This window comes from Salmo trutta, chromosome 15 (assembly GCF_901001165.1).
Source record: "Salmo trutta chromosome 15, fSalTru1.1, whole genome shotgun sequence".
NCBI lineage: Eukaryota > Metazoa > Chordata > Actinopteri > Salmoniformes > Salmonidae > Salmo > Salmo trutta.
This window is the reverse complement of record NC_042971.1, coordinates 37,295,311-37,316,815: the sequence shown is the minus strand read 5'-3', so window position 1 is coordinate 37,316,815 and position 21,505 is coordinate 37,295,311. Positions and strand designations below refer to the sequence as shown.

Sequence of the window (21,505 nt, the reverse complement as noted above, 5' to 3'; positions counted from 1 at the left end):
AATACGTTTAATATATTTACTACATTTAGTATGTTTAGTCTTTACTCTGAGAAGTAAGTTCATTTAAATTTTATATTTGGTTTATGTGATAAAACATTTCAATGTTATTAACACACAGTAGGTAAAAACCTGATCTAATTTACATATTCATACTGAGTTTGCAGCAAATTGGCAGCAAACAGAATGTTCGCCACAAGTTTCCCAGAATAGTTTGCTAGAAGTTCACAAGTTGCCGCAAATGTACTGCAAGTTTTGCTAAAAACTAATTTGCATGTGAACATGAGCTTGCCGCAAATTTTACATCAACAGTTGTCCACAACTAATTTGCATGTGGAAATTTGAGTGTGACGCAAATTTGCAACAAATTGGCCAAAGGTTTTCCACAACTCTTTGCCAGAAGCATTCCTTTACTTAGATTTGTGTGTATTAGGTAGTTGTTATGGAATTGTTAGATGACATGTTAGATATTGCTGCAGTCATAACTAAAAGCGCAAACATTTCGCTACACTCGCAATAACATCTGTATGTGACCAATAAAATTAGATTTTGATAAAAAAAATTGGTAAGGATTCTCTGCCTCTGCCAAAACAGTACACAGACACTCACCCTTCTAGATAACTTGAAACAGTCTAACCAGATCTGTGTCTTCAAGTCACCCAGGCTAGCATCATTAGCCTGGTGTTGGTTTGACGCTGGATTTTTTTTACCTTTATTTAACTAGGCAAGTCAGTTAAGAACAAATTCTTATTTTCAATGACAGCCTAGGAACAGTGGGTTAACTGCCTTGTTCAGGGGCAGAATAGATGTTTTATTTTAATTTACCTTGTCAGCTCGGGGATTCGAACTTGCAACCTTTCGGTTACTAGTCCAACGCTATAACCACTAGGCTACCTGCCGCCCCTATAGCCGGGGCTGTCAAATTACAATGTAAATAGTACAATATTTTCATGTTGCACATTCTTTAGTTCTCATTAAATGCTTTTAATACACTGCTCAAAAAAATAAAGGGAACACTTAAACAACACAATGTAACTCCAAGTCAATCACACTTCTGTGAAATCAAACTGTCCACTTAGGAAGCAACACTGATTGACAATACATTTCACATGCTGTTGTGCAAATGGAATAGACAACAGGTGGAAATTATAGGCAATTAGCAAGACACCCCCAATAAAGGAGTGGTTCTGCAGGTGGGGACCACAGACCACTTCTCAGTTCCTATGCATCCTGGCTGATGTTTTGGTCACTTTTGAATGCTGGCGGTGCTTTCACTCTAGTGGTAGCATGAGACAGAGTCTACAACCCACACAAGTGGCTCAGGTAGTGCAGCTCATCCAGGATGGCACATCAATGCGAGCTGTGGCAAGAAGGTTTGCTGTGTCTGTCAGTGTAGTGTCGAGAGCATGGAGGCGCTACCAGGAGACAGGCCAGTACATCAGGCGACGTGGAGGAGGCCATAGGAGGGCAACAACCCAGCAGCAGGACCGCTACCTCCGCCTTTGTGCAAGGAGGAGCTGGAGAAGCACTGCCAGAGCCCTGCAAAATGACCGCCAGCAGACCACAAATGTGCATGTGTCTGCTCAAACGGTCAGAAACAGACTCCATGAGGGTGGTATGAGGGCCTGTCGTCCACAGGTGGGGGTTTTGCTTACAGCCCAACACCGTGCCGGACGTTTGGCATTTGCCAGAGAACACCAAGATTGGCAAATTCGCCACTGGCGCCCTGTGCTCTTCACAGATGAAAGCAGGTTCACACTGAGCACGTGACAGACGTGACAGAGTATGGAGACGCCGTGGAGAATGTTCTGCTGCCTGCAACATCCTCCAGCATGACCGGTTTGGCGGTGGGTCAGTCATGGTGTGGGGTGGCATTTCTTTGAGGGGCCGCACAGCCCTCCATGTGCTCGCCAGAAGTAGCCTGACTGCCATTAGGTACCGAGATGTGATCCTCAGACCCCTTGTGAGACCATATGCTGCTGGTGCGGTTGGCCCTGGGTTCCTCCTAATGCAAGACAATGCTAGACCTCATGTGGCTGGAGTGTGTCAGCAGTTCCTGCAAGAGGAAGGCATTGATGCTATGGACTGGCCCGCCCGTTCCCCAGACCTGAATCCAATTGAGCACATCTGGGACATCATGTCTCGCTCCATCCACCAACGCCACGTTGCACCACAGACTGTCCAGGAGTTGGCGGATGCTTTAGTCCAGGTCTGGGAGGAGATCATCCACCACCTCATCATGAGCATGCCCAGGCATTGTAGGGAGGTCATACAGGCACGTGGAGGCCACACACACTACTGAGCCTCATTTTGACTTGTTTTAAGGACATTACATCAAAGTTGGATCAGCCTGTAGTGTGGTTTTCCACTTTAATTTTGAGTGTGACTCCAAATCCAGACCTCCATGTGTTGATAAATTGAATTTCCATTGATTATTTTTGTGTGATTTTGTCAGCACATTCAACTATGTAAAGAAAAAAAGTATTTAATAAGATTATTTCATTCAGATCTAGGATGTGTAAGTGTTCCCTTTATTTTTTTGAGCAGTATATTTAATTACATATTTCTATAATTTATAGTTGGTTTCTTGTCATTGAAATGTGGAGCTATTGACAATTTACTGATGGTCCCTTACATAGCAATATCAAATGTCAAACCAAAGTGCAGCTGCGCTCCAAATGTATGATTACTTGGGTGCTGCTGTGGACAGGATTGAAATTAACCCAACCCAGGGAAGACTAACAGTAACCTTCATTCCATTTTGGACAAGACTGGCTTGATTACAAAAATGTTACTATTTAAGTTGTAGTCAATTTTGACACTAGAATGTTTGACTCGGATGCCACAAAGGCCGCTTTCAAAACTAGACATTTCTTTAGTGGCAGTTGCTCTTTAAATGTATTTTTATTATTCACATCGAGGACAGATATTAGCTTTTGCCATGTCAGTCTCAGAACTGACATGTTTTTCTTTAGCTAATGCATTTGTGGACAATCATATCTAAAATACTGCAGTATTTACATGATTGTTTGGATTCACACATCACTATTTGTCACACAATGAGAAGAGATCAAACGATTACAACCACATTTTTATTGGTTTGTTTATACCAATCATGACACAGATACATCTATAAACAAAGAATACAAGAACTGTACACTTGATACTTAAAACCCACATGAATATTGCTGGTTTGTGTATTTGACAGCTCAAGTGGATGTACAGTTTCTCAGCATCAAAATGAACCATAGTCAACAGTATGTTTCACACTTATGTCATTAGCTTGGCTAAGAACACAGAATTTCATTTACAATGTACCATTACACACTGCATATAGAAAGTTTGAAACCCCTTTTAAACAGCAGCTGTACACATTTATTGCAATGCTATCACAGAACAGAGACAAAACCAATTACACGCAATGCACAGGCCTGATAGGGAGGAACTCCAGTGCTAGGGAATAGGTTTATTAAGCAGAATGGTTAAGAAAAAAAATGCCATGAGTACAATAGTTAACATATGGAACACAGCTTACAACATTCTAAAACATTTCTCATTATAAACAATAAAACTGTGTTGCCCCTTGAGTAATTCATCCCCACCACACAGGTTACAAATACCGTCCCTCATATAGCCTATGGAATGTTAGTCTCTCAGGCAAGCTCTCTGTTTTAACCGGATCCTGTAAACAACGTGCTTGCATGTTCTTGATGCAGCAACCTGGCCCATTCCCACCCCTTCCCCACGGCAAAAATAAAAACCTTTGACATTTACAATAACCGTAATTGTTCCGGAGATGTAAAAATGTGGGATGTAATGAAATCCGTCTCCAAATGTATTTTTGTTTCATTAAAAAAATGTGTTTCTACAATCAAACTACTAAAAAACTTGCATTTAGAAAATAGTCAATAAAAATATTCCCCTGAATTGTACAAGAAAAAGAGGAATAGGGAGCAGTGATAAAAGATGTGGTTCGAGAGATGTTATTCTGCCGCATCTTCTTTCTGTTCAGGTTCTTCTGTGGCAGGTTCCTGAAAATCAAACATATCATAAATAAATAAAAATTGAGAGCACCATATCCTCAATTGGATTGTTTTTTTCATTTATCTGTAAGAGAAAATACCTACATATCCCATCAGCCCCTTACCTCTTCCTCAGCTTTGGCTTCTCCATTCTCTGCAGGGACCTCCTTCTCCTCAGGTGCAGCCTTCTTCACCTCCTTAGCCTTCTTGGGCTTAGGTACTGCCTTCTCCTTCTGTATACACACACACACAATACCTTAAGTCCTTAACTGCACTTAATTTACTATTAAATGTACATTTCACATGGTTATGTCAGCACTTCCTCACCTTTGGCTTGGGCTCTGCCTTTGGAGGGGCTGGTTTCTGCAATTAAAAAGTATTTTAGCATGTGATTCTTAGCTGAAAGTGTCTGTTTTTGGGTGCATCTTAAATGTAAGTGTCTACAAAGGTGTGTAATATACTCACGTTTACCAATCTCTCAGATCTCCTCTTGGGCTGCAAAATATTTCAAAGAAAATACCAATTGTTTAATAAGAATGGGAGCAGATTTTGACAACATGATTGATGCTGACCCCTGGTGGCAAAGCAATGGAATTGTACTCTGAACATTTAAACACTTAAAGAACCAGCGCCTTGATAACATACAAATAAAATATTATTTGAGTAATACATTACTCACCTCTGCTGCCTCAGCATCAGCATTTGCCTGTGATAAAAGGAGAGACGAATATGAGTGACAACTCAGCAGGACAACTGTTAGGTGGGTGTTACTGGGGGAGGGGCAGTTTAAATGCCATTAGTATTAGAGAAATGGTATTTTATCTACCTCACTTGCTTTGGCAATGTTAACATATACTTCCCATGCCAATAAAAAAAGTAAAAGGAGGCAATAGTGTGATGGTCACAGTCATACATCTGCTTGTTTGTTCCACTTACATCATCCATAAACTACCTAATACAAATACAGTACATGTCAACTTGCTTCAGTCATCAATTGACTTGTCAATGATTATTACCTTGGTAAGAACTCAATTGCGTGCCCCTGGTCTCCTTAAACACCATTGGATGGAAAAAGCCCTTCTGACCTTTTCCTCCAATGGGTTTTGAGAAGGAGACCGGACGCGAGGAGTATGCAGTTGACATTTTCTCCATGCTGCTTGTGCTCGCTACAGAGGGGAATACCGACTCCTCCTCCCAACGCATTCATTCGTGATAAATGGACATTTGCCAAGCAACATGACTGTCCTCTTCGCAGACCAGCCCGTCTACTTTGCGTTCCCGCCATTCATTCGAATTTCGAACTCTCCGAGATCCTCAGCGACTCTCAATGGTTACAGAATCTACTAAAATCCCCAGCAACAAGAGCGGCGCTGTGATGTCGACGAATCGCCATTGCATAACTCAGAATTGTCTCGAGCCAACAAAATGAAGGGCACACGAAAATAAAATCAAACCACACAAGCAAACATTATTCTACACGATGCCGCATGGCATGCGTGAACATAAGCAGATTACGTTGTAACTATGAATTTTGATATTACAAAGCAACAAACGTCGTAAATGTTTGTCTTCCTCACAAGGGCAGCCATGACACACGACTTTGTGCCCTTTTTGAAGAACCCTAGAAGCAGTCTTCTGCATGTGCATACCATACCGCCCACCGAGCGTTGGACATATATCCCAACAAATTAAGTTATTTGAATGATATTGCACTGTCAAAAGGATACACGGAATGCAATTAAAATTCAATGGTATTATACAATAAGTGTAGTCCTATTTGCCTAAAATATAAGATTGATGTCACCAACTTTATTTCTGCCGAATGGCCATCTCACGACATAGCTAACTCCCTACACCTCTTTGTCTGGCTTTAAGTAAATGTCATTTAAACAACCACCATGGGGGGGGGGAAAGTGACAAATCACTCCCCAATTTACAAGACTGGATAAGGTAAATATAAAGCATAAATATAAAGTCTTAATTTCCGAAGAGTAAAATGACAGCGTGAAAAAGATAAGACGAAGAAAACCCGCCACTTCACAAATCAAAACAGAGTGATACATTTTAAAACTCCTGACTGCACACAACAGCAGTGTAACAATGTTACAGCGAAGTGGACCAAAACAACTTGCATTTGCGGCTACATTTCAATAATTGTACGTGCAAAAAGAAATGCATTTCATGCAATTATGTTTTTATCTATCAAATGACAATCAATACAAAAATATTGTACTTACTTTGCTCCTTTTAGGCATGGCTGTTTTGCGTATTTGTCAAAAGAAAAAAAGAGGGCAATGTTCCAAAACGGAGCAAGAAAAATACTGTTCGGTATAAGATTCAAACAGTACGTTCTATTACAGCGTAGCGAGACGTTAATGTTCCATTGGAACAAAACTAGCTCAAACCGGATTGGATTCCACCCCCCTCTTATTCAATTCATTACAGCGCTAACCTGACCGACAAGACACTCTCCGCCCCTGGCCGTTGATTGGCTTTAGGAGTCGTCAACATATTTTCAAATCATAGCGAGATACCTGTGTGGATATCTTTACATGCCAATCAGATCTATATTTATTTGCCTTTCGACGAGGGTTGGGAAACCACGACACACATTCCTCATATTGTTTTGCTCATACCCTTTATGGCAAAATGTTGGTTAAAATGTTAAGCTCCACATATGGAGAGATTCCATACACACAATACCCCATATTATCAGAATACAAAGTAACAATGCAGTATTTTGATACACGTTGGATTTTGGGGGGAAATAAATAAAACAGGCCAACGTCACTAGGCAAAAATACAAAATATTTAGTAAAAAAAATGATCTACACCGGGTAGAAAGACAAGGGGGTGTGCTTCCCTAGCGACGGCTATTGTAAATAATCAAAGGAAAATGGCGACTGTGTACGTCTGGTTGCTGGTCTTAGGGTCTGTGGTCTTGTGCAACTTCGTCAAAATGTTGTTACCTTCAATTTCCTCCTATGTGAGTATGCCATTCATGTGGTAACATTGTGTAGAAATTGTAGCCCAGTTGTACCGGTAAATGTGTGTTCAAACTTTTAAGTTGCGCGGGCATGTTTATCTGTAACATTTTAGCACAGAGACATGACGTTCGTTCTACTGGGAGGGATTGACAAAGACCCGCCGGCAGTTAATGGCTGGTTGTGACTGTTCATCTCCCTCACCAAAACGATGTAATCTGCGCTATGAATTTATTTGACTTGATCCTCCCTTGCTCATTTTAGCACCATAGGCGTTTTCAGTCTATGACATTTCCGCGATACAACGGTAAATGCCAGATTTGGGTAGGTAGTAAATTTGAGTTTGAAATCTGGAAAGTAACATCACGTGTATAATGGAGTCAAACGTTAAATGTGCATATCTCATGGGTTTAGTGCTATGACAAAGTGATATTGACTCAAATGACTTTTTTTTTCTCTCCATAATCAACATTTAAACTAATGTAAAATCTTGTCAGATTCATAAACACCAAATCCCGTGTTGGCCACATAGTAGGCCACAGTAGCAGATAGTGTTGTCATGATACCAGCATTTTGACTTCAAGTTTAATATATACTTGACACTCGATACCTTAACAACAAAACAAGAATGCATATTAGCTAAAGTAATCGAATGGCGCTTGATCCAGACAGATAAATTCAGCTACTGCTCTGTTCAATTATTGGGCATCTATTGAGCTCAATATCAAATCAACTTGTATTGGTCACGTACACATATTTTGCAGATGTTATTGCGGGTGTAGTGAAATGCATGAAATCATTACGTTAGAATTGTTTTACTTCAAAGTTTTTCTGAGACAGCCATGTATGCATTCATTATTCAATTATACAATACGTTTGACTTTGGTTTTACCAATATAAATACATAACAACATTATGGTATTTGAATTGTACATCTCTTGATAAACTGGGTAAATTAAGATGTAGTTTAGGTCCTATCCACAATACAAGTGAATGCATATTCAGTAGGAGTGTGTGCATGCATTAAGTTATTGAGCTTGTGTTGGCTGATTTCATGGGGCTACAGGTGATATACAATCTGTTTCTCTTACGTTTGGGACTTATTTGTTGTACTGATCAACAACATTTACTTAGAAGTAGCTTCTTTGATAAAAATGTGCTCTGTTGCTTTAATCATTAATGACGTCATTAAAAGGCAAGAGCAGAGCGCCCATCAGAGCAACAGAGACTATAGATAATCTTTGGGAGAGATTTGAGAGAGAGACCTAGACCAAATAAATAAGTGAATGAATACATTTTTTGGAGGAAATCAGCATATTTTGTGTTATGGTTTGCATAATATCACAAAGTACTAGGGAAGTGAATTGATGTTTGCTTTAACTGTCAGCTAGCAAGGAAAATTAGCCTACAAAGCTGGAAGCTACTGGTATCTTCTTGCATTGTAAAGTGTTCTTGCCTGTATGGACATTGTTTTGCGAACAGTAATGAACAGTTTAAACATTTCTACATGCTTTGTCACATTATTCAAGTGTGTTAACTTTGGTGCAACATGATTGGGGAGCTAACAGAATGCAGCCCAGACTCCCAGTGCAGGCTTTTTACAGAAGTACCGAAAGTAACAAGTCTAGTATGAACCGTTTTTTTTGTTCTAGTATAAAAAAAGTACATATGTTTCGATATATCGTGCAACACCAATAGCAAATAGAATACTGTCAATACACAAGTATGTTGCCATCAAATCATTAACTGAAGAAAACACATGAATCCCTCTTAATCTGCCATGGATTAGTGCTAATCCCTGCATTTTTTTGTGCTAACACCCTGCAGTTTGATAACATAATTATCTGTGATGATACCTTACTGCATAGTTCACTTTTAAGCAGGCTACCCCAGCCAGTCACTGCCCAGTAGTTAAGTGAATCAGAATGCACCTCGTGTAAAACATGCTTAGAAACCATTAGATTTATATTTTTGGCTGTATTTTCTTCTATTGAAGCTGTCCAAAGTTTTCCAGAAGAATGTGGAAGATGAGATGGAGATGAGGGCAGCGATTCAGGCCATGAAGAAGGAGCTTTCTTCCATCAACATGATGGACGAGTTCGCCAGGTACGCACGGCTCGAGCGCAAGATCAACAAGATGACGGACAAGTTGAAGACTTATGGTAATAGTGGACGGCATTATGTCTCTGTCTCTACCCCTCTCAACGCTATGATCGTTTATGTACATGTTCTAGAAATTTCACACCAAAAGGCCTCACACAACACCATATTCAACATAACCAATATAGTTTATTATCTACAGTCAACACAGACAAGTATGCATTGTTCCCCAAACCTTTGGATTTTCACAAAATTCAACACTATTAATATAATGACACATGGCGGTGGTATTGCACAAGTTATGAATATCACCAATTGTTTCTCTCCCCTCTCAGCTGATTTAGTAGATGGGAAAACTCTTTAATAACCCATTTGCTCCATGTCTCTATTGGGGACTAGGCACATGTACACTGAGTGAACAAAAACATTAACAACACCTTCCTAATATTGAGTTGCCCTCAGAACAGCCTCAATTTGTCGTGGCATGGACTCTACAAGCTGTCAAGCATTCCACAGGGATGTTGACTCCAATGCTTCCCACAGTTGTGTCAAGTTGCGGTTCTTGACACAAACCGGTGCGCCTGGCACCTACTACAATACCGCGTTCAAATTTAAACATCTTGTCTAGCCCCCTCTGAATGGCGCCAACAGACATGGAAGCTCTGCTAGCATCTAAGCAACTTTCCAGTATTTAATTTTTTTTGTGTGATATTTCTTACATTATTAGCCCAGAACGTTTTTTTGTGTTATTACTTACAGCCGGAAATAACTTTTGGATATCAAAGCGGCGGTAACTCACCAGCATTACGACCAGAAATACGACTTTCCCGAATTGGATCCTTTGATCATACCCCCCAGGGCAATTTAACTTATTCCAGAGGCTGCTCCAAGACACCGCCGGCGGAGAAGAGGTATTCGGAGTGGACTTCTAGTCCAACTCGGAAGGCGTGTACACCATCCACCGCTTCCGAGTATATTACTCAGTAATGTTCAGTCCCTGGACAATAAAGTAGACGAGCTCAGGACGAGGATCTCCTTCCAGAGAGGCAACAGGGACTGTAACATACTCTCTCCGGATATCCTGTCCCCGCCCATAAAGCCAGCTGGGTTCTCAGTACATCGCACATACAGGAATAAAGAACTCTCCGGGAAGAAGAAAGGCGGTGGTGTGTTTCATGATTAACTACTCATGGTGTGATTGTGATAACATACAGGAACTCAAGTCCTTTTGTTCACCCTACCTAGAATACCTCACAATCAAATGCTGTCCGTATTACCTCCCAAGATAATTATTTTCGGTTATAGTCACAGCCGTGTATATTCCCCCTAAAGCCGATTCCACGACGGCCCTCAAGGAACTACACTGGACTTTGTGCAAACTGGAAACCACATATCCTGAGGCCGTATTTATTGTAGCTGGGGATTTTAACAAGGCAAATTTGAGAAAAACGCTACCGAAGTTCTATCAACACATTGCCTGTAGTAATCTCGCTTCAAAAACTCTCAACCATTGTTGCTCTCCCTTCCAGGATGGCTACAAGGCACTCCCCTCGCCCTCCCTTCGGCAAATCAGATCATGACTCCATTCTGCTCCTCCCTTCCTATAGGCAGAAACTCAAACAGGAAGTACCCGTGCTAAGGTCTATTCAAAGCTGGTCTGACCAATCAGAATCCATGCTTCAAGATTGTTTTGATCACGCGGACTGGGATATGTTCCGGGTTGCCTCTGAGAATAACATTGACGTATACACGGACTGAGTTCATCAGGAAGTGTATAGGGGATGTTGTTCCCACTGTGACTATTAAAACCTACCCAAACCAACAACTGTGGATCAATGGCAACATTTGCGCAAACCACTGCATTGAACCATGGCAAGGTGACTGGGAATATGGTCGAATACAAACAGTGCAGTTATTCCCTCCGTAAGGCTATCAAACAGGCAAAACGTCAGGACAGAGACAAAGTGGAGTCACAAGTCAACGGCTCAGACACGAGAGGTATGTGTCAGGGTCTACAGACAATCACGGATTACATAGGGAACACCGTCTTGCTCCCGGACAAGCTAAACACCTTCACCCGCTTTGATGATAACACAGTGTCACTGACGCGACCCGCTCCCAAGGACTGTGGGCTCTCATTCTCCGTGGCCGACATGAGTAAGACATTTAAGCATGTCATCCTTCGCAAGGCTGCCGGCCCGATGGCATCCCTAGCCACATCCTCAGAGCATGCGCAGACCAGCTGGCTGGAGTGTTTACGGACATATTCAATCTCTCCCTATCCAAGTCTGTTTTCCCCACTTCCTTCAAGATGTCCACCATTGTTCCAAGAAAGCAAAGGTAACTGAACTAAATGCCCTGTAGCACTCACTTCTGCCATCATGAAGTGTTTTGATAAGATCCTTAACTAGCCTATCACCTCCACCTTACCTGACACCCTAGACCCACTTCAATTTGCATACTGCCCCAATAGATCTACAGACGATGCAATCGCCATTGCATTGCACCCTGCTCTATCCCATCTGGACAAGAGTAATACCTATGTAAGAATGCTGTTCATTGACTACAGCTCAGCATTCAACACCATAGTACCCTCCAAGCTAATCATTAAGCTCGGGGCCCTGGGTCTGAACGAGGCCCTGGGTCTGAACCCCGCCCTGTGCAACTGGGTCCTGGACTTCTTGACGGGCCGCCCCCAGGTGGTGAAGGTAGGAAACAACACCTCCACTAAGCTGATCCTCAACACAGGGGCCCCATAAGGGTGCGTGCTCAGCCCCCTCCTGGACTCCCTGTTCACCCATGACTGCGTGGCCACGCATGCCTCCAACTCAATCATCAAGTTTGTAGACGACAGAACAGTAGTAGGCCTGGTTACCAACAATGACGAGATACCTCCTCCCTGTAGGCTGAGGGCCCTGGCGGAGTGGTGCCAGGAAAATAACCTCTCCCTCAACAAAATGAAGGAGCTGATCGTAGACTTCAGGAGACAGCAGAGGGAGCACGCTCCTATCCACATTGATGGGACCACAGTAGAGAAGGCGAAAAGCTTCTGAAATGGTCCACCCACACAGACAGTGTGGTGAAGAAGATGCAATAGCACCTCTTCAACCCCCAGGAGGCTGAAGTAATTCGGCTTGGCCCCTAAGACCCTCACAAACTTTTACAGATGCACAATTGAGAGCATCCTGTCGGGCTGTATCACCGCCTGGTACTGCAACTACACCGCCCGCAACCGCAGGGCTCTCTAGAGGGTGGTGCGGTCTGCCCAACGCATCACCGGGGGCACACTGCCTGCCCTCCAGGAGACCTACAGCACCCGATGTCACAGGAAGGCCAAAAAGATAATCAAGGACATAAACCACCCGAGCCACTGCCTGTTCAACCCGCTTTCATCCAGAAGGCGAGGTCAGTACAAGTGTATCAAAGCTGGGACCGAGAGACTAAAAAACAGCACCTATCTCAAGGCCATCCGAATGTTAAATAGCCATCACTAGCCGGCTACTAGCACGGTCACTGAACCCTGCACCTTAGAGGCTGCTGCCCTATAAATATAGACATGGAATCACTGGTCACTTTAATAATGGAACACTAGTCACTTTAATCATTTTTACATATTCTTTTACTAATTTCATATGTATATACTGTATTCCAATAAAACAGTAAGGCACGAGGGGGTGTGGTATATGGCCAATATACCACTGCTAAGGGCTGTTCTTGCACAGCCTTTAGCCGTGGTATATTGGTCATGTACCACAAACCCTGGAGGTGCCTTATTGCAATTATAAATGGGTTACCAATGTAATTGGAGCAGTAAAAATACATGTTTTGTCATACCCGTGGTATACGGTCTGATATACCACAGTTATCAGCATTCAGGGCTCGAAGCACCCAGTTTGTAATGTATTTTAGTCAATGCCACTCTGACATTGCTTGTCCTAATATTTATATATTTCTTAATTGCATTCTTTTACTTTTAGATTTGTGTGTATTGTTGTGAATTGTTAGATATTACTGCACTGTTGGAGCTAGGATCACAAGCAATTCGCTACACCCGCAATAACATCTGCTAAAAATGTGTATGTGATCAATCAAATTTGATTTGACATACACAATCCGTGGCTCAAGGCTTAAAAATCCTTCTTTACCCTGTCTCCTCCCCTTCATCTACACTGATGTGAAGTGGATTTAACAAGTGACATCAATAAGGGATCATAGACTGACCTTGTTAATCCAGGTTAAAGCTATGTCATGGAAAGAGCAGGTGTTCTTAATGTTTTGTACACTCTGTGTATGTTAAGAGGAAGGGTAATAGCTGAGTGTTCATTTGGGGGGGCTTCTGCACAGCTGCAGCCTGTTGCCATCAGCCTTCTCTCGCCTCACTCACCTTTTTTACATTTTCCCGCGATAATCTCTGGAGCCCCTGACAGTAACAGAGACAGAAAGGAAAGGGGCTCCATTTCAAGAACGTGCCATTCAGCAGCACACAACTTCCACAAACCACAGTGGCGACCAAATACAGGGCCCTTATTCAGTCCAAAAGGAACTGATAAAGTGCCTTCAGAAAGTATTCACACCCCTTGACCTTTTCCACATTTTGTTGTTACAAAGTAGGATTAAAATGGATTTAATTGTTATTTATTGTCAATAATCTACACAAAATACCATTCAGCATCACACCTCTTCCACAAGCTACAAAATAAATAATGGATAAATAAAATGCTAATATATTTTCATTAGATAAGTATTCAACTCTGAGTTAATACATGTTAGAATCACCTTTTGGCAGCGATTACAGCTAAGTATTTCTTGGTAAGTCTCCTAAGAGCTTTGCAAACCTGGATTGTACAATATTTGCTCATTATTCTTTTTAAAATTCAAGCTCTGTCAAGTTGGTTGTTGATCATTGCTAGACAGTCATTTTCAAGTCTTGCCGTAGATTTTCAAGCCGCTTTTAAAGTCAAAACTGTAACTAAGCCAGGAACATTCAATGTTGTCTTGGTAAGTAACTCCAGTGTATATTTGGCTTTGTGTTTTAGGTTATTGTCCTGCTGAAAGGTGGATTTGTCTCTCAGTGTCTGTTGAAAAGCATACTGAACCAGGTTTTGTTTCAGGACTTTGTCTGTGCTTAACTCTGTTCCTTTTCTTTTTACCCTAACAAAACTCCCTAGTCTTTGCCGATGACAAGCACATAAAATGATGCAGCCACCACCATGCTTGAAAATATGATGAGTGGTACTCAGAATGCTTTGTATTCAGGACAAAAAGTTATTTTCTTTCCCACATTTTTTTACAGTGTGTGTAACCTTTATTTAACTAGTAAAGTAAGTTAAGAACAAATTCTTATTTACAATGACGGTCTACCCCGGCCAAACCCGGACAACGCTGGGCCAATTGTGCGCCACCCTATGGGACTCCCAATCACGGCCGGATGTAATGCAGCCTGGATTCGAACCAGGACTGCAGTGACGTTTCTTGCAATGAGAATGGGGTGCCTTAGACCGCTGTGCCACTCGGGAGCCCTGTAGTGCCTTAATGCAAACAGGATGCGTGTTTTGGAATATTGGAATTCTTTTCACACTGTCATTTAGGTTATTATTGTGGAGTAACTACTATGTTGTTGATCCATCCTCAGTTTTCTCTTGTCACAGCCATTCAACTCTAACTGGTTTAAAATCACCATTGGCCTCATGGTGAAATCCCTGTGCAGTTTCCTTCCTCTTTGTCAACTGAGTTAGGAAGGATGCCTGTATCTTTGTAATGGCTGGGTGTATTGATACACCATGCAAAGTGTAATTAATAACTTCAGAGATGCGGTAGTCATTAATGTTAAAAACCTTTATTGCACACAGTTAGTACATACAACTTATTATGTGACTTGTTAAGCACATTTTTACTCCTGAAGTTATTTAGGCATGCCATAACAAAGAGGTTGAATACTTATTAACTCAAGACATTTCAGCTTTTCATTTTTAATTAATTTGTAAACATTTCTAAAAACATAATTCCTCTTTGACATTATGGGGTATTGTTTGTAGATCAGTGACATAACATCTACATTTAATCCATTCTAAATTCAGGCTGTAACACATCAATATGGGGAAAAAAGCCTAAGGGTGTAAATACTTTTTGAAGGCACTGTATATACTCGTAGAGGCCATTTTAAGTAGTTCATACTACACCCCATAGACATTTATTTTAAGGGTAGAATGTGCTGTATTGGCTGCATATTCCTGTTCTCACTGGAGTCACAGTAACTCTACCACACCTCCTATCATTTCAAATTCATCTTCCAAGGACAATGGCACAGGGAAATAATGTTTAGTAGAAGTTTTCATATCTTTAGGGTAGTTGGCTAAAGTGATTAAGTGAATGTAGCTATCGGTATGAATCCATGAAGGTTTTTGAATTAGAAATCTCCCATAATCCTCAGGGTAGAGCTGGTGGAGGATGAATGAAGATAAAAGTGACCTTGACGTCAGACACTTCCTGTGGCTTGACCAAAGCTTCTTTGTGGAGGGGCAACAGTTCTGCTGACCTCTGTCACTGTCTCGCTCAACTCCTAACCAGCTGTTGTACAGTCTCACCTGCTAGCCTTAAAGACCGTTTGGAAGAGTTCGTGTATATATATTATGACTATAGATTTTGTTTGTTTTGGTCTTCGGCAAGGGTTTTCTCGGCTGTTCGTGCACACAAATGTTTCTAGTGGCAAGCCGAAGTTGGTAGCCAAAGTCTATGCCTCTTTGTCGGTGATTGGTGAACAGTAGGGATTCTTCAATGAAGTGTTTGTGGTCATTCATCGAGAGACTAATTGGTTTCACCGACTTCGCTTTCCCTCAAGAAATGCTTTTGTGTGCACGAACAGCCGAAGAAACCTTTGCCGAAGACCAAAACGTCACAAAATGCCATAATAATATATTCACAAACTGTTACAAACTGTTTCGGATGGGAAGCCTGCGGACACCTTTACAGTCCCATTGTGACAAATTGTCTCCATGTGGGGAAACCACACCCAGTCTTCAGTTTGTTGTCTGAAGTTTGTGTTTTCCTTTCTTCCCTCAGTTAAATCCAGAACTGGTCAGCAGACCAAAATCAAATGGGTCGTCAACATAGTGTACTATATTCTGCAGGTAAGTGAAGTAGAGCAGATTTTTTTTTTTTATATATATATATTTTTACATTTATTGGTATATTTTCATAGTAGCTAGGATTATTTCACAATCTTGCAGTAGCAAATATTTAATAAAGATTTGGGACTGGGGATGATGACTGATTCCCCCCCCCCCCCCCCCCCCCCTTTCCGTCCCTCCAAGGCTGTGCTGATGATCTCTCTGATCTGGAAATACTATGCTGACCCAGTGACGGTCTTGCCCAGTAAGTGGATTTCTCCTCTAGAGCGAATGGTGGCCTTCCCATCTGGAGTAGCAGGTAAAACAGATTACAGCACCTGCCCTGAGAGGGGCTCTAACACCAACAGGGGTTGCGGCTCAAATGCCACCCTATTCCCTATATAGTGCACTACTTTTAACCAAAGGACACTCTTCAAAGTAGTGCATTAGATAGGGAATAGAGTGCTATTTCAGACAAACGGATATTTCAGGATAACAGAACTTATAGTGTATAGCCTACACTACTTTGCACCTGTAGCTTCCTTTAGGTATGCAGATAGCTCTACTGTTTATATAACTGAACAGTAATGGAGGTAAATGGGGATTGTATTAGTGCTATTCAATCCAGTCAACTCAATCCATTCAACTCAATGTCTGTTTTGTTTTAAAGCTCAAAGAGAGCAGAATGAATACCAGTTCCCTCATCTTTAAAGAGTCATTTTTGAGCAGATGTTTCCTCAGCTCTATTTAAACCCAAAAGTCTGTTTCTCTAAGAAGTAATACCTATGGATCACTTATAAATCCCTGCCTGTGGATTTGTCACATTTTTATGATTTAAATTGTTTGGCTTGAGCTGTGATTTTGAGAATTTTGAACGTTTACACTTTTAAATGAGGTTAGATGACATTGATCTGGATCTAAATGGTAATATAATGATTATTCATTCACCTGCTCTTGTGCCTGTGTTTCAGGTGGTGTTGGAATCACATGCTGGCTTGTTGTTTGTAACAAGGTAGTGGCTATAATTCTCCAAGCGGTGGCTTGACAGCCTGAACTTTACTGTCTACTGTGAGACCAAATTATGCAATTGTTGGTACTTTTGTTGCTATTTTGTTCAATTTAATGACAAGGTTTGTAAATATTTTTCATACACTGGCCTTGATATTTAAATGTTTTGTGTTGAGACTTTTTTTTTTTCTTCACTACATTTTGATAAACCAGCAGGGTTGTTTTGTTGCATATTCTTTCTTTCCCAATCCATTCCTCTTCATGAAACTAGTCTGAAAAATTGTGGCTTAATACTTTCGTTACAATTTGTTCGTTTTCTGAAGGATTCAAGCCATATCATTATTTTACCTACATGACAGTGTTCTGCTTTCCATGTGTGTTTGTTGGTTGCCTACTTTTCTAACCCTCTTCCATAATTATTCTTGTGGTTGACATATCAATTAAAACATGCCAAACATTATTTGTGCCTGGATTTATAAGTTAAGACATATTTATCCTTGAAAGGTACTGTGTCACGGAAAGTTAAGGCTGTTATAGAAAGTGCAAGGTCAAGCTCTAGCTAGTCTATTGTAAATTAGATGCTGATCGGAAAGTGAATCAAAAGTCATGCAGTAGGCCTACACGAAATATACTTTTTTAAGTGTTTCTCATCAACAGGGCTGTAGTGGAGCAGGTTGAGAGCTTCAAGTTCCTTGGTGTCCACATCACCAACAAACTAGAATGGTCCAAACACACCAAGACAGTCATGAAGAGGGCACTACAAAACCTATTCCCCCTCAGGAGACTGAAAGATTTGGCATGTGTCCTCAGATCCTCAAAAGGTTATACAGCTGCAGCATCGAGAGCATCCTGATTGGTAGGCTAACTGCCTTGCTCAGGGGCAGAACGACAAATGTTTTACCTTTTCAGCTCAGGGATTTGATCCAGCAACCTTTCGGTTTCTGGCCCACCGGTCTTACCACTAGGCTACCTAGATTTTTTTTACCCCTTACACTCATTGAAATTGGCCTATAGAAACATTTCAATTTGGTCCTATTCATAACAGAAGAACTATAAAAACACATGTATGACCATGGTAACAATTGAACAGAAGGCTTTGGAGATTATGGGGAAATGATCAGACCAAAGACATAACTGTTCACCTGACACAAGACTGAATCCTAACATTACTGTTGATTTTATGTGCATTTTACGTTTACTGTACCTTTCACAGTATTTGTCAATAATGAAATCTGAAAATACTCTGGATACATTCAGTAATATGATAAGAATATTTATTGAAATTACAGGGGCTTGAGGGAGAGGTCTAACTGGTGTCTCCAAGTGGCCACACATCTCTCCAAACTGTGCACAGTTCCAAAGTCATTTCAATGCGCTTTTATGACTCAAGGAAAGAGCCTTCAGCTATAAGGTGCTGTTTTGAGCTCTCCTAGCTTTGCCATTAAGGAACTGAAGCAAGCACACTTGTTTTTATTTATTTGATATTACAATCCTCAATGTCTCATCTTTCAGAACACATTTCCCTCACTCAGACAACAACAAATGTGCAAAAGTATCCCAATTAGTGGGAGGGATGAGGGCATGTTTTTGTTGCGTGCGGTGCTCAAGTTTATATTGGCTGTCAGTCGACCCCATGCAGTGCTGTGAAGCGGTGAACCTGATCTCTGACATCATGTAGGACCTACTGTCTAGCATGTTACTGTACAGCCACTGCGTTCCAATTTAGGCACGTATCAATGACGAAATCTGCTATTTTCAACCCGTATACGGGATGACGGGCTATGAACGGAAAGGGCTACCAAATGTGCCGTTTTCACATATGGAGACTGGTATTGTGCTGGAGATAATGAAAATGAGGTTCAAAAGTGGTGGATTTGCCATTTAAAGCATTGCTGGTTACAGTGTGTTTAAGTGTTAGGAATGTGTGTGTTTTGTACTCTGTGGATCAACGTAGTGGTGACCGAGACGAACAAGAACGTAATAAATTCAATGGGGAGAGATGCCAAAAGAACAGACACAACTAGGGCAATATTTCATTTAATTTATTTTTTATTCAGCTTTATTTAACCAGGTAGGCCAGTTGAGAACAAGTTCTCATCTACAACTGCGACCTGGCCAAGATAATGCAAAGCAGTGCGACACAAACAACACAGAGTTACACATGGGATAAACAAACGTACAGTCACAATAGAAAAATAGAATAGAAAAATCGATATACAGTGTGTGCAAATGTAGTAAGATTAGGGAGGTAAGGCAATAAATGGGCCATAGTGGTGAAATAATTACAATTTAGCATTAACACTAGAGTGATAGAGGTGCAGAAGGTGAATGTGCAAGTAGAGATACTCTAGGTGCAAAGGAGCAAAAAAAACAATATGGGGATGAGGTAGTTGGGTGGGCTTTTTACAGATGGGCTGTGTACAGGTGCAATGATAGGTAAGCTGCTCTGACAGCTGATGCTTAAAGTTAGTGAGCTGAGATATGACTCCAGCTTCAGTGATTTTTACAATTCATTCCAGTAGTTGGCAGCAGAGAACTGGAAGGAAAGGCGGCCAAAGGAGGAGTTGGCTTTGGGGATGACCAGTGAAATATACCTGCTGGAGCGTGTGCTACGGGTGGGTGCTGCTATGATGACCAGTGAGCTGAGATAAGGCAGGGCTTTACCTAGCAAAGACTTATTGATGACCTGGAGCCAGTGGGTTTGGCGACGAATATGAAGTGAGGGCCAGCCAACGAGAGCATACAGGTCGCAGTGGTGGGTGGTATATGTGGCTTTGGTGACGGATGGTACTGGGATAGATTACATCCAGTTTGCTGAGTAGAGTGTTGGAGGCTATTTTGTAAATTACATCGCTGAAGTCAAGGATCCATAGGATGGTCAGTTTTACGAGGGTATGTTTGGCAGCATGAGTGAAGGATGCTTTGTTGCGAAATAGGAAGCCGATTCTAGATTTAATTTTGGATTGGAGATGCTTAATGTGAGTCTGGAAGGAGAGTTTACAGTCTAACCAGACACCTAGGTATAAACCTAGGCATACAGTATACTGTAATGTTTATCAGCTGTTTTGTCTAAGGCTGAACTTTTTTTTCCTTCATATTAATTTGGCCCATTTTTGCCACAAATGAGCCATATTATTCAAATGAAATATTTTACAAACTTGCTCTAGCCTTTGTCTGGAGTTTAAAGTGTACATTTTTAGTAGATACACTACAAGACAATTAGCATGGGACAATAGGCTTCTATAGGCCACCACCTATAGGTAAGGAAAAGGTTAGGGTTAGCTAAAAGGCTATCCTGACCTGCTACGAAAAATAACTCCTAGTCACAACCCAGTCTCGATGCTTGTTATCGGTGAAATACAATGGGGGGTAATTGAGCTTAACCAATCTGCAGTGACAAACTCGCAAAAGAGGCAAGAAGCAGAATGGTAGGATATTTAAGAAGAAGTCAAGCCATCGGAGTCAATGGATAAATGTTGAAGAGTTACAACTTATGATCTAGATAACATCGGAGCAGGAGGACCTTTAATGGAGAAGAGGGCTGTAATGATCCCTCAGAACCAACATACAGCCAGATTCAGGGGACTTCCAGGGCATGACCTACCGCCCCTCCCTAACGCCACTACCTATTTCCTGTTTTCATGCTTGTCTGCTTTCCTCTCTCCCTATACAATATCAGCTGTGTCTGGAGACATTACTGCCCTTCACCCTGCCCTTTACGTCACAGGCATAAAAGCCTGTCTGGACTCCATTTTGGCTGCCACCTTCATGCAATTCCTGTTTTATTTATTTTAATGGTACTGGGCCATTGACATCATCATAGTGCGATACACTGTCAGTTTCAATATGCTGTAGAGGCCTATTCAGCAAAAACATATACGTTATAAAAATGTATGGGTATTTCATTACCAAAGAAACTAAACTTTATGTGGAACAATGATCTAATTTTAAACAGATGAATCACATTTATGTTGTATTAGATGCTGCAAGCTCAGCTAAAATGTGTGACTAGACAAAAATATGTGACTAGTTTTAGCACCATCATGGGGTTATTGATACTCAATTTATGAAATTTAAGTATTATACATCTGCAGAGAATCTATAATTTTGTCCCATTTTGATGGGAGCTATGTTTCTATACATAAACTCTGTTGTAGTACACTTTCCTGCCAAAGCTTGGAGCCACAGTTGAACAATGACAGACAGATGGGGTTGTTGTTTCTCCTACCCACAGGGGAGGTAGGATCCACCAGATGTCGCCCTAGTATGTTCAGATATGGTCTCTATA

The 21,505-nt window shown here is 41.3% G+C and overlaps 2 protein-coding genes across 4 annotated transcripts; one reads left to right on the top strand and one right to left on the bottom strand.

Annotated features, from left to right (window-relative positions):
- Nucleotides 1-3,070: 3,070 nt before the first annotated feature.
- Nucleotides 3,071-6,424, bottom strand: LOC115148926 (non-histone chromosomal protein HMG-14). Its single transcript, XM_029691246.1, has 6 exons — nucleotides 6,257-6,424; nucleotides 4,699-4,725; nucleotides 4,485-4,514; nucleotides 4,347-4,382; nucleotides 4,145-4,252; nucleotides 3,071-4,028 (listed from the first exon to the last, which is right to left on the bottom strand). The coding sequence occupies exons 1-6, from the start codon at nucleotides 6,272-6,274 to the stop codon at nucleotides 3,981-3,983; spliced, it is 267 nt and encodes an 88-aa protein (XP_029547106.1). The 5' UTR covers nucleotides 6,275-6,424; the 3' UTR covers nucleotides 3,071-3,980.
- Nucleotides 6,425-6,883: 459 nt separating this feature from the next.
- Nucleotides 6,884-17,677, top strand: LOC115148924 (tail-anchored protein insertion receptor WRB). 3 transcript variants are annotated; one of them, XM_029691245.1, is made up of 5 exons: nucleotides 6,884-7,005; nucleotides 9,000-9,165; nucleotides 16,163-16,230; nucleotides 16,414-16,474; nucleotides 17,181-17,677. In XM_029691245.1, exons 1-5 carry the CDS (start codon nucleotides 6,916-6,918, stop codon nucleotides 17,252-17,254), a joined length of 459 nt encoding a protein of 152 aa, XP_029547105.1. In that variant the 5' UTR covers nucleotides 6,884-6,915; the 3' UTR covers nucleotides 17,255-17,677. The 3 variants fall into 3 exon arrangements, with proteins under 3 accessions (XP_029547105.1, XP_029547103.1, XP_029547104.1); XM_029691243.1 differs by having other exon boundaries at nucleotides 16,414-16,528; XM_029691244.1 differs by lacking the exon at nucleotides 6,884-7,005 and adding an exon at nucleotides 7,153-7,327 and having other exon boundaries at nucleotides 16,414-16,528.
- Nucleotides 17,678-21,505: the final 3,828 nt, after the last annotated feature.